The following is a 14,377-nucleotide window of genomic DNA, read 5'->3' as shown; positions in this document are numbered from 1 at the left end:
CTCCGCAGGAGTGCCGCTCTCAGCCGGGTTTAAGTATCGCCGAAGAGACTCAAACTCGTTTCTCTTCTTTCTCTCTTTTCAGGAAGGCACACGGAGCTCTGGTCTCTCCTTTGGAAACACTTTTTTATTTAACAGAGCGAGGAAAAAGACAGAAAAATGCCTAAAGCGGTGAGTTACACTTTTCATTATTGATGTTTCACTCAATGCTCTTCGCATCGCTGCCTTTTTATGTGCTTAACTGAAACTTGACAGGTGATGACACTTTCCTAAAATATTCTGTTTGCGGTAGGATTTGTAACATGTAATATATTTAGTAGTAGAGTACTTGTAGGCTACTTTTGGTACTTTAAGTATATATTTTTATGCTAATACTTCTGTACTTTTACTTGTAACAGAGTATTCCTCTACTCTGGTACTTCTGAGTATTTCTCCCTCTGACTAATTTAACTTATTGTAAGACAACTTAGGTTTTGGTAATGTGAAACAGTCAATGGCAGCATATTGATACTGATGAAGAATATTATATTTAGTGTGAAATGAGTGAGTCATTGAATCATGATTCATTTGTTCAGGTCTGAAAGGTCAAAGCCTATGTTTGGTTATAAACCTTTTCTCTTATTTGGGGAAGAATATATCATAAATCACTTCCTGGGAGTGACAGATGTTAAAGTGATGCTATATCAGAGTAGTTTCACGCTGAGTAATAATCACTGTGAAGCATTTGTCATGTATTTAACTTGTCACTGCGTTTAAAGTCTAAAGCCAGAAACAAAGTACAGGCTTTACATTTAACATTAATATTTATTGGGGCTAAATGACAACCAGAAACATGTCATTTTTCCTGGTCTTCATGTGCATTATTTTTCTTAGAAACGTATATAAGTAGGGTCTGAGGGGGAAACTCAAATCACATGCTTGTTATATCCTGGGGGTGTCCGATATGTTTCAGTGCACATCATCCACTTGTGCTAGGAACAGTGATTGTGAAATTTATAATCTAGACATGGACAGTTAAGCACTGTTTCAATGTTAAACACTGTAGGCGATCATAATCACAGGATCTGTATCTTTGACCTCATTCTCTGTAATGATGTACAACATGATAAACAGCGGGGGTGGAAAATGTCATGTTTATATCCTCAGGAGTTTGTGATGAATACCGGGTTCTCCCTTCGTCTCTTGAAGTTATTTTCTAGGCTGAAATTTGAGGTTACTCCTCACTTAAATGTTGGGTTCACATAGTCAACTTGAAATCTTGGAAACTTGGAAAAACATTGACTTACAGTTCACGGTATCAATGAGTTTCATCTTTATAAAAAAGCAAAACAAAAGACAAAAAGAGATGTTATTTGAAGAAACTGTTCTATATATTTGAACAGGTTTTTGGCCCTCAATTATTCCGGACTCGTTGTGCCCCACCCCTGGGATTATGACATACTTTCTGTCACACGTGCAGCATGTCACTCAGTCAGCTCGCTGTGTGGACATTTCTAGAATAACAGCCCATGTGTTCCACAGTATTGAGGAAAATATGAGACAAATGTGTTATAGTTGGATATGAGTAAAACGTACTGCCTTTAAAGTAAACATCTCTATCCTTCTTTATTTAAAAACTAGAATACAAGAGATTAATGCCCTATTATGCTTTTTGGAGTTTTGCTTTCCTCTAGTGTGTTTATATAGGTTTTTGTGCATGTAAATGGTCTGAAAAGGGTTAAATCCCAAAGTTCCCTCCAGAGGGAGTTTCTCTACCACACATTACCCCCCTCCCGCCTGAAACGCCTCCATTGGACTTCCTGTTTACTTCCGGAACATAGTGACATCACTATGTAACCATACTTGCCAACCCTCCCGATTTTCGCGGGAGACTCCCGATTTCATAGCCCTCTCCCGGTTTCCTCCCGGGGTCATATTTCTCCTGCATTTCTCCCAATTTCTGACAAAATCAGATTTACTCACGACTGTTTCCACTCGGACTTTAATACAGCTACACCATTGTTTGGTTTCCATGGTAGCGCATCTCTTTAGTAGCGCGTGCAACTGAAAGTCTGAGAGGGTGAGGAAGATAGTCACAGAAAACAGAACAAGAATCGACAACTCGACCCTCTGCTCACTCCTTTCCTGTAGGCCACTAGGCATTGCACTTAGAACTACAATAAGCATGTTAATGTTAATCTAACAGCGCCGGCGATCCACTAGCAACCCCCCCCCCCCCGCGCGGTGGTTTTGAAATGCCCCCGATTTCTGAGGTCTCAAGGTTAGCAAGTATGTATGTAAAACTCGGGCTTCTATTGGCTAGCGCTCCAACACATTGTACATGATGGGCTATGGGGCGGGACATCTCTAAGCGGTTGACCAATCGCAACAGAGCCGGCCAGCTAACCAATCAGAGCAGACTGGGCTCTGGTTTCAGACAGAGGGTGAAAAGAGCTGCTGCAGCACAGGCAGTATGAGAGAAAAATGGACTCTTTGAACATTACAGCATGTCACAGTAGAGGCACAACATCTTATAATGAAACCTGAAAATGATCTTTATAGGGCCCCTTTAAGTCTTAAGATGCTTAAACAGACAGTTGCTCAGTAAAACATGTCAGAGAGAATAACAATGGGAGACATTTTAGTGAAAAAACTAAAACCAGAAGCATAAATAGCTGCTTAAACACTGCTCAGACCATCACAGAAAGAAGCAGCATCTTTGTGGTGGCATAAACTCAAGCACCGGTCAGTGTCATAAAGTGTGTTGTCGGTTTGTTTAGAAAAGGCCTCATGGTTGTCATGAGCGTTGCCGTGGAAATGACATCATTACTGTCTGATAGCGGCCGGGTCCAGCTACCACAAAATAGCCGTCTTTTTCAACACCGTTTCCCTTTCCATGATATCCAGAGAAGACTACAGGCCATGCTTTTGAAATCTTACCCTCTGGTTTACTGAGTGTTCAATATGTGACCTCATGACTGAAGCAGCTTTTGCAACGTAATATCAATAGGACACTAAGTCTGTTTTAATTAAAGTTGCTCCTTTTGATCTGGTTTCCACCCGAAAGCTTCCTCTCAAAGTAATCCAGCAAATGCTGAGTTTCACTTTGAGCCTGGTTGTACATACGGGTTCATATTTTGAGTTCTGTGAGAAATGTTAAATTGGATTACTAGTCTAACCAGCTTCAGTGGCTCCAGGCTGTAGCTGAAACATATTCGTGTGGGAGGCAGGGGATGGTGCCATGATGGTGACAAGAAACCCCAAACTACAGTCAGATACACCTTGTGGTACTTTGGAGCCGTATTTTGGGAGTACTTTTAATATTGATTAATCTGCTCATCATTTTCTCGATGACTCATAATCGTTTAATCTTTACTTTGTTTGAATATATTTAGCATTTGCAATTTCTCCAAGCGCACAGCAATGCCTTAAATGTACTTGTTTTGTTCAAAGATATTAAATTGACTGTCTTTTATTACAATAAAAATAAGCACATTCTCAATTTGTTCGGCATTTTGGTTTAAAAAAACCCCCAAAAGAGATAAATTGATTATCCAATAAGTTGAACAATTATTAAAATTGAACCCTTATTTTAATTCCCTACACATATCTATAGTATAATTTCAAACATTAAATATACATTTGTGAAATGGAGATGTTAAATACATAAATGTACTTTTTAGCTTCCAAAACTATCTGTATTCATTTCATGGTCATAATGTTTGCCGTACATCAAATGACGTCTTGAAAACCAGTAAAAGGTTATTACCAAATGAAGGTATTTGTATTAGTTTGTCAAGAAGCTGTAGGCCATGAAAAGCAAATATCAAACAGAATCAAAGTGCCTTACGTTTTGAAGCAGACTGGCACAGAAACCTCCCGGCAGTCTGATTATTACAGCTCAGATACCTGGCATGAAATCAAACATTCCAACATTTTTTGAATAAGGGAAACATTTATGACCGAGAGGGCCAGCGGCAAGACGTTTGACCAGTGTTGAGGAGCAGTTGAGGCTTCTGTATTTCTGCCTGCGTGACTCATGTTTCACTTATCTGAATGACACATTGTCAGAAGTAAAGGATCGCGCTCCTTGGCTCTCCCAGAATCCTGTTTCCTCGCGGTCACAGCCCAGTCACACAAACCATACAAGGCGCGGTCATGATCAACATGGATGGGTGTTTCCTTTTTCACGTCCATTCCCTATTGTTAGTATCTGTTCCTTTTTTAAATCATTTATAACTCAATCATGCCTGGAACGCCCTGGAGACCTGATTCACAAATCCAAAAGTGCTTAAGAGTCCTTGAGCTCTCATTCTCCTGCGGAAGTACACCTACAAGATATGTCACTTCCTAAGACCTAAATTAAGGACACAATGAGACCGTTCCCTCTCAATAATAGCCGCCGTTAATGGTTATATTACTCTCAGGCCATTTCAGACGAGTCCCCATGGTGACTCTCATAGCAAGAGGCACTTGTAAAGCCATGCAAACTATGCAGAGGGTTAAATATTGAATGGTCTTCACTGAAGAATGCAGTGCAACCTATTCACACTTTAACTACTGAGGTTGACCGCCTCATTTCTTTAACGTGACCCAGAGAAGCTCCTTAACCTCCCCATTGAGAAGCCTGAAGGAATGGTTTACAGGTTAGGATCACATGTGAAGGCCGAGCTGGATCTAGAGAATATTTGACATTCTTGAGGAATGACTTGATTGATTCATTTACAGAACAGTGCCTTGAGCAGTGCATTGAGTTGGGAATTGATTGATGGTATCAGCTCTAGCTGTGAGCTCAACGTTACCTCTGTAGTTGTTTAGTGGATGATCTCAGGGCTGTAGATCTTGGATATATATTACAATGTAATGTCGGACCTTGATATTTAAGGCAAAAGGGTTAACATGATAGACTATTATCTTTTGAATGTGATCTTGTTTTTCTAGCATTATAAAGTAACTGTAAACCTTGGGAAACAGCCCTAGCTTTGTCCGAAGGTGAGCTCTAAAGCTTACTATTTGACACATTACATATAATCCCTCCTTACAGGACAAAGTGTCATCTTTGCACGTCTTGCACAAATGAAACGAGAGATAAACACGGTCATTATTATCGAGCTTTAAATGTCCTTGTAGGTGGATTCTTCTTACGAATTTACAGGGACAAGTTAGCCTTTATGCTAAGCTCAGCGACATACGGTATTTACCAAATAGACATGAGATCGGTATCAATCTTTAGGTCTGACTATTGGCGAATAAGCTTATTTTGCAAAACACTTTCAGAATAAGTGTTTCTCGATGAAAGAATTAAGAACCGTTGTGTTTCCATCAAGCTTGTGCTACTTGTTATTGTTTCTTGGCTACCACAGTGTTATATCTGGCACCAAGAGTGTGAACATGTGTATAGCTTTGTTTTGGGAACCACTGCTCCCGTAGCTTAAAAAGTTGTAACTGTTATGACTCGTGGAGCAGGGGTTTACACGGTTAATATGAGCGTCTGCACTTTCCTCTGACCAAGTTGCTCATTGTGGAACTCTGGGTCCTTGCCCGTTATATTTTTAGCCTATGTGTCATGTTTTCTTTACCGCTCTGAATGGCCTCAGTTTATTGTGAGTTACCGTTGATGGACTTACTTTGCGATCAGATATCACTCACTCAGTGGTTTCTGCTGGCTCGTCTGCTCCACATATTCACATGTTCCACTCTCTGACGGTTAGGGTGTGTTATTCTAGGTTCTCCAACTGTAACGGCTGTATATAGACTGTGACGTTGAGAGAAGCACCCCATACAGTATGTGTCAGAGCCGCTGCTACCAGATCATATAATCCTTTATACAAGGCAAGTTCGAAAATATCGCTTATTAGGGCAGTTTCTGATCACTTCTGCTCCAATTACGTGGTCGTTTTTGGTCATCTGGCTCCCCTAGAGTGTAGATGATGGACGCGTGGGGCTGTTGGTGCTCTGAAAGGGGATCTTTGTTTGGCCGTGTAAAGTAAATGCAGTGCTTCCCCTCCTTCCTCTGCTTTTAAGCCGTGACATGAAGCTGGTATAAGCTGCCCTTTTTGGACTCAGTTTTCAAATTGTACACACATGTGGCACTTTGGGACAGAGCTTTTTTCTGCTTTTTTGTTTTTTACAATATTTGTATTGAAGTTTTCAAATATAACGAACATTACACATACATAAAACGGTCAGTCTAGGTGGCAGATACAGTGTACAATCAAATGAATAGGCATGTAAATAATAAACACAGGTCAGTATACAGATGATACATGGATAACAAAGTACAGAAATCTGAAAGAATATGACATGGGCTCCTACACTTTATAATCTTATTCCCGTTGCCCCCCTCCACGCCCCGGTCTTTGGTTTTATTGATCATTACCAACATTCTTTTTCAAAAACTCCATGAAGCTCCCCCAGATATTTTCAAAAACTGCCAGCTTTCCTTTAATGCATGTAAGTGTTTCTAAAGCAACACATGCTGACAGATCCTTAATATATGTATTCATACTTGGTTTGTTACTTTGGGTCAGAGCTCCAAACTCTTATGAGGAGTTTTTGTGAATGAAGCTCTGCCACAGATCTTGGTTTTTGATCCCAAGTGATTGTGCGAACTGTGCTTGAAAGCAGCAGACGCATGGAGGAAAAATAATAAGGCTTCCTTGAAAATCCGCTGTCTAGACTACCCTGTTCTTACAGTATCCTGGACACCACTGTGCTGACGCTCTTTCCATCCAACGCTGATTGGATTTGCCCGCTCTGCAGGATTTAAGCCTGTCAGTTAGTTGCTCATCCTGTGTAGCTTCATAGGAATCAGTGGAGCTCTGAATCACCAGACGAATCACCAGACGAATCACCAGACGAATCACCAGACGAATCACCAGACGAGTCACCGCCGCTGCTCAGACATCCCTTTTCCAGTAGGCGTCATTGAATTTGTCCAGCGCCCGCTCACAATGGGCTGGAGATGAAAGATGTCACTGGAGGTCTCTGTTAGCACGACTCCTCTCTCTTCACCCTGTGTCCAACGGCCTCTTTGTGTCATTTTCACTGAGCATTAATAAGTTCAGTCAATACTTTGAGGGTCTTTTCATAACCCCCGCAAATACCAGACACATTTGACATTATCCCCACAGAGAAGAGAGTCAGTATGTGCATTACTTCAAAGCAGCTATTGTAAATATTTGTACACTGTTGCATGGCCTTTTGTGTGAAATGCAGATGCCATTTGCTGATTACTAACGAATCAAACTTACAAAGCAGAATATTGTTATTGTCATCATGGCACACAGCTGATGTCAGTTGTCATTATTCAGTCATGCTTTTTGTAATGGTTTTCAATTGGACATTAATCACTGGGGTGTGTCCGAGTAAGTGGATATTCAATTCTCTCCTCTTGAAGCAGGTTTCAGTTAGATGGACCTCCTCTTTGTGTATGCGCAGGCCACTCTGATCAAACATTAACTAGAGAACTGAAAGAGATTTTCCTGTGAATGGGAGTGACTGACTGAAGTAGCTGACTTATTTTATCCCTCCTCTCTTCAGTTTAGTCATGCAGAATAACATCTATCGTACCTGTTCTTAGTTCAGTAATTAAAATGGGAGGTGGCCACTTCTTAAAACTTGTATGTTCTTTCAAATGAAAAAGTTAGCACTGATTATTCGTACAAAGAACACCTCAGATTTTGCAGCAGAATTCCCTTCAATGGGCCCGTAAGCAGAGATAAACAGAGCCCTGTGTGTTTACTGTGCAAATACACCCCCTTACAAAACACACACACACACACACACACACACACACACACACACACCCCCCACAGCAGTGTTCTGTATTCTGGTTTACCTCGTATGGGCCCTTTACCTGTGAGAACCTCTCTGTTGCTCTGGGTCAGCTTCTCAACTCTCTCTTTCTCATGTTTTTCCACAGCTCAATGTTCGCGTCACCACCATGGACGCTGAGCTGGAGTTTGCCATCCAGCCCAGCACCACTGGCAAGCAGCTGTTCGACCAGGTACAGTCCCACCAGCTCTGTGTTGACCGTCCTCAAGCCACAGTGTTGACCTATAAATATGTTATCAATAGGGTTTAAAAGAAAAAAAAAAAAGTTTATTCCAACAGTTTTTGAATGGATACATTTGTTATAAAGAATATCAATACAAGTAAGCCCATTGAGTTCCAGTGGTATGGGTTGATAGATGGATAGATAGGTACTTTATTGATCCCAATTCGGGAAATGTTTGCATTGCAGCAGCATACAAAACACAAGGCAATGTACATAAGAGTAATTAAGACACAAGAAATAAACATTCCAAAAATATTTCAGAAATAAAATAGCATTACACATTTAAAAAGGTTTAAGAATATAAAACAAAAAATAAACAATATATATATACATGTGGAAAATATACAAATTTCCAGTAACAAATATAATGCAGGATATTATTGTGCAAGAAAGTATTATTTCAAAATGAAATAGAATGAATAGTTTTCTGTAGGTTATTCAAACAAAGTGTATTGTGTGAATCAGTGATATTAGGAGGTGCTGGTTGACAGTGGATTTTTCACCTTTTGGATAGAAAAGACCCTGTCCTTATGCTAATCTAAGCTAACCAATATCTGGCACCAGCTACGTAGTTAACGCACACACATTGGTGTGGTATCTATCACTCCCTTTAACTAATGTTGGTTGATTTATCCGAGCAGTCTGTGTAAGGAAAGGAGCAAGTGTCTGCTCTCGTTATCATCCCTCCAAAGCTCTTTCCATTCATTACATCCAGGTCTGAACAGTTATCTCCTACAGACAGAGATTACAGGAGCTTTCTGCTTCAAGTGTCCTTATCAGTCTCTTTGTTCACACTGAGGTTCAGGGGTTATTATAAATGGCTTCCTCCTGTAATGAAAAATGGCAGCTTAACAAAAGTGAACAAAGATAACTTCAGACATTTATTAAACTAAATATGAATGGCATTATTGAATGAAAGCAGTGCAGAGTAAAAGGTGTGGCCACGATGTAATGGAAATAAAAACAATTTCCGTCACCTTTTTAAGGCAAGGTCACTCGTGTAACACATTATATAAAGTTATCAAATCAAAGGTTGAGACATATTTGATATTATCAAATTATCCCGCTGTCATTTGAGCTCAAACTGATAGTTGGCTCTTTGATTAGGTGTGTGTTGAGGATGTGGTTATGTAATATCTAAAAGTGATATTATATTCTCCATGACCTTTGTGGCTCCTGTCAATACTTTTAAGCGAGGAATTTTAAGTTTGCTCGTTTCCTCTTGTTGTAAAATTGTATTGTGAAACTCCGTCGCGGAAATCCAAATGTATGACATGCAATTAGCGTGAGCTCCTCTGAGGCTGTATGACAGCATCGGGGGAGGAAACACATTGTTTAAACAACTTCCTGTATAACTCGTTTTTCAATAGCAAGTGTAGCCAACTATGTGTATTGTGCCTGCATGTCAAGGGGTTCAGCCTTTGTGTCGGGAACATTTCAGGTGAAAACATCTGAATATAGCCATGAACAATATCCCCAAAATATCAACATCTTCATTCAAAATGGTTTGTATTGTATGTGATATTGATGCCACTGGTGTGAATGGATGCCCTTTGGTTAGTTTTGAACAGATCAGCACTATGGATACTTAGTTTTGTTGACAGTTAAAGCTGCTGATTTGTTTTTAGAAAGGAGTAGCTGAGGAAGACCCAGATTTCGCCTTTGACATCTCCCTATTTATAGGGGATGGTGAATTCCCCCGGCTACTTGTTAGAATGGCTCTCAGTAGGGGCGTGCCACAGATGATCCCTCTCTCCCTGTGATAGTGTCAGGGACAGTTCAGTGCTCTATTTGAGTTCAAACAAGATACAATTGACTAATTAGGGGCAAGGGAAACTTCCCACCTGATGAGAACATATACAAAACAATCTTTCTCCACTTCAATCCTTAGTGCAGATTAAATGTTTTATTTCATTCTCTGAAGTTGTTCTTGTTTTAGTAGATTAATTACCTTAATCTTTCATTACTTGAATAGGTTACTTATGTTTCTCTGTGCCTTGGATTTCTTTTTCCTTTGATACGGTATGTTGTAAATAATATTCAACGTTTTGGACAAGGGTTTTGAAGCCTTGAGTATGACATTTTGGCCTCCGCCATCTTGTTTCTTTGCAACCTAATGCCATTTTTAGACAACCAACATTTTACATTCAACTAAAAGCATATTAGAAATGGGAACATGGAGAGCGCACAGACCAAATAACACCGGAGCAATGACCTGTCAATCACAAGTTTGCTGCTAAATTGGCTATTTTATTCAAGATAATGCCACAATTTACGAAATTACCGTCATCATTTATTGAGGATAACATGAAACAAGCATTTGGGTCAAAAATGTTTTATGGTATAATAATTCAAGTGAGAAATAGTTTCGTAGACTTTAAGACAATGTGACTTCATTCATTTTGCAACTAGTGGAGTCGCCTCCTCCTGGAAGTGAAAAGCACTTTAGCATTGGCTTCACTTTTCAGACTGGTTTTAGATTTCCCAGTTAAATTAAAGATCGATATATGAAATCTGAGCAGCTGTTCACTGTCTGCATTTTGAATTCAGCTGACATTTTTCGGTCGTGTCTGTCAGCATCCTGATTTAGTTTTAAACGGTTGCTTTGGCAGTAATCGGCTGCAAAGACGCAAGCACACTCTCACAGTTTTGACAGCTTCAGTGGAAATGCGGAGTAACAGCACTGAGCTCATTTCTCATCATAACCCTCGTAAAGAACAACTCCTGCCACTCCCCTACACACCTTCACACAGTTTCACTTCCATAAGACACTCCACTGCTGCTGGTTTCATTTTGACTTCAGCCGCCATTACAGGTGTCGTTTACAGTAGATGTTCTGGTTAGTTCTGTCCGTCTGTTTTGGTGATCTCTCCGAAGTTAATGTGGTTACAAAGGCTGTCAGCCTCAGACTGGTTTAGATCCGTTCACAACAGGAAAAGGGTCGATGGCTGACATCTGAAAACATGAACTGAATAATCTGGTTGACAGGTGCCAGAAGCAAAATATGAAACTAGTTCTCTTATAAACCCAACCCACATGTCAAAGCCACATTCAAAATCTGCCTGTTCAACCAAAGAGAGGGAACATATTGCATCATTCTGTGCTGGAGTAGTGTAGCAGAACTGTTTTTGAATATTACAATCTTTGTCAAACTCCTTTTTACTGTTCAGCCGCAATAATGTGTGGTTTGACAGTAATACACGCTTTTTCTTTGGGCCAGTTGCCCCCTCAAAACCACCAAACACACTCCTTCATCTTTGTTCTGGGCGAACCCCTCCCTTCCCCTCCTGAGTCGCTGGAGTACTCCACGTTATTCAGCCCCGAGGATGTAGTGAATACTGCTCCTTCAGCCCAGTGGCATTCCTCACTTTCACCACAGAGCCTGAGCGCCCATAAACCAGGAGGAGAAACTCTCACTCTTTCAGATCGCTGTAACGCTGCAGACTGAAGTCATGCAAACTCTTCCTATGTGGCACTGCAACTGGTGCTACTCCAACCTGAAGCGGGTCTGAAGAAGCGGGTCGAGAGAGGTTTAGATCTATCTATTAAGGATGTCACAAGAACTAATTCTGCGGTACCAAGTATATGTCAAAATTCGGAAAATGTGCCGGTACTTGTTTTCTACTTTACATCAAAGCACTGATACTGATGTGGTATGATTCTTTATAAGTCTTAAATGTATCTTGACGTGACCCTGCTGAGATACACCTTTTTTTATTTGGGTTTTCTGGGTAATTAAACTTACTTTGAGTGCATATCTCAGTTGTTAGTAGCTTTTAGCATCAGTGTACATCAGCCCGTCATAGCAACACATTAAAGTCAAGGCAGCATGCCAAAGCAACCTGCTGCGATAGTTTACTAAACCTGCGTCCCCACATTCAGATGTAATCCTCCTCTAATGAACTGTACTATTTTCAGTATCCTTTGCCAGCCTTTGCTCATACCATGTACACAGCATGTTATTAAAAACTAGTTTATCTATTTGTGAAATGAACTACAATGTTGCTAAAGGTTAAATAGTTACCTCCTTGTCAGAATGTTCAGCAGCTGTACCCCTGAGAAAATGCTTCATTTATCTGAATGGTAGCCCACTCTGTTTTTCTGCGTATCACTCTGTAGACCCCGAAGCGAAACCCCCATGAAAGGGCTGGTTGTTTTCTGAGTCCTTATGAGTTCATTACAGGTGAGATGCAGCCTGAAGTGCTCTCTCGTTTCACCCCCCCCCCCCCCCCCCCCCCCTCCTCCTCTGCTTGTTGTTGTCGCACAAAAAACAATCTATCAGAAAAGTCCCCTAAATCAAAGCCATTCATTTTCACTCCCACAGGTCAGCCTGCCCTGCATTGGCCACTAAAAGCGGGGGCAGTTTGATTTGAGTTTTAACCCTTGCTGGATTTTGCAATTGGGAATTTGCTTGGCTTGAGTGCCATTTAGTTGATTCATACTTTTTCCAGGCAGCCTAACACCTCACCTGGTGACTGGGTGGGGAATTTAGCAGTGATTTGTTCAAAAAGGGCCCGGCTCAGATATTGTCGCACTTAACAGCACACTCACAAACACATGAGATGATGCTGCTGTTGGAAAAATCGCTCTGCCTCTCTGAAGGCCACAAAGAGCCTCTGGTCGTTGAGGTTTTTCCTCTGAAACCCAGTGGAAAATGGGAACTCCTTCTGCAGCACAAGTGATTATTTCAGAAGTAAGTTTTTGACTTTTTTGCCTCAGCTGCACAGTCAAAAGAGGGCTGCAAAAGTCTTCAAATCTTGCTGATCTTAAAAAGTGTTTCCAGTGCGGTTGAAATTAAACCAGGCTCATAATCTGTCCTTCAGACGTTAATAATGAGCAGCAGTTCTGGCGGTTGCAGTTTTGCCAGAAAGTAACAGCAGCCTCCCTCTCGGTCTGTTCCTTGAGTCAGAGACAGGATGCTGGTCATGCAGCACGCCCTCCTCATACAGTATCACTCAGCGGTCAAACAATAGGGCCACTCTGTTGAAGACCGGCCCTCGTTGGCTTGTGTGCTGCGGCATATTGCAACAGAAAGAGATGTGAGCTAAGTGTTACTTCAAGTACAGAAAAGAGTCTTAATGTAGCAGTTTTATTAACAAATCTTACCATAACTATTTATTACCCAAAGTTACATTTGTGCTCATTTTGTGTTGGTTTGTTTTTCCAGATGTTGGCTCACAAGCTTAGCTTTATGTAGTTCTTCATCTTAAACCAAGGCCTCCAATCTGGGACTATTTTACATAGAATTGTTAATACTTAAGATGTTGGTCGGATGAATCAAGCAATTTGAATATAATAATTGAAATTATGGATAAAAAAAACAGCTGACTTTGATAAATAAGCGTAGTCTTATCTGATTTGCCTTCTGAGGATCCATCGTGGACTCTTGATAAGATGCATCAAGACCTTGTTTTAGTTCAAGTCTATAGCCGGTGATTGTGTATTTAGAGGAAGGTTTTGAGATGAATTCCACTGTGATATTTCTGACCAATGAGAGGACAGCTTGCTTGTTTGCCCATGGATTTGTTTACAACTCCTAAACGGCAATCAAGGAGTAAATGCAACAATTATATCAAATTAGTCCAAACAAAGCAAACAACACCGAGGTCTGAGAACACCCGCAGTGACGGTGGTAACCATCCATGAGACAATCTGGCTGTCTGGAAATATATTTGCCAAAGTGCTGAGGAGAACAATCGTGTGGTGTTTTTTTAAGAGTGTAATTTTATTTGTTTTGGCTGTAGTTTACCGTTTAAATCATTACTGTAGCCACGTCCATCCTCAGGCCTGTGAACGTGTAACACTATGAGGGAAGTGAGCAGATTAGGTACCTGAGTATGCCACCTTAAGGTTGATCGTTTCACAACTCCCTGCTACACTGGGATAAAACTGGTAGTGATTCATTCAAATGTATTGGAAACATTGAACTCCCTAATTGATTTTTGAGGTGTGATCTCTAAGTGTTGACTACTACTGTACATCGTTATCTCGAAGTCCGTTTTCCTAGAAGAGCAGTTAATGCTTGGTTAATTCTGAGAAGAAAATGTGAAATGTCCTTTTATCTATCTAGGTGATGTGGAAAACTGACGTTAAGGTTTTCAAAGTGTCGGTTTTAGAGCATATACGATTATACGATTGACAGAAAAACAATCAGAAACTATTTGAAACATCAATTCATTGTATCAGTCTTTTTTCAAGCAGAAATTGTGCAAAAGGGCATTAATATCTCAGGTTGCAGCTACCCAAAAAAAGGACTTACTACAATTTGTTGCTAAATAAACTGACTCCATTTGGTGACGTCAACTTGGGATCTGAGAAGTTGTGATTTGACACTTTTTTTCA

General features: G+C 40.5%; 1 protein-coding gene across 1 annotated transcript in view; it reads left to right on the top strand.

The window, feature by feature from the left end:
• ezrb (ezrin b) overlaps positions 1–14,377 on the top strand; it is a 33,450-nt gene continuing 19,073 nt past the window's right edge. The window contains 2 exon segments of the mRNA XM_034135487.1: positions 1–168; positions 7,901–7,984. Of these exon segments, the coding sequence (XP_033991378.1) occupies positions 157–168; positions 7,901–7,984 (96 nt within the window). The 5' untranslated portion in view covers positions 1–156.

The sequence above is a fragment of the Trematomus bernacchii genome, unplaced genomic scaffold (genome assembly GCF_902827165.1).
Source record: "Trematomus bernacchii unplaced genomic scaffold, fTreBer1.1, whole genome shotgun sequence".
NCBI lineage: Eukaryota > Metazoa > Chordata > Actinopteri > Perciformes > Nototheniidae > Trematomus > Trematomus bernacchii.
Note: the sequence above shows the minus strand (reverse complement) of the source record. Positions and strands in the feature narration are given on the sequence as shown.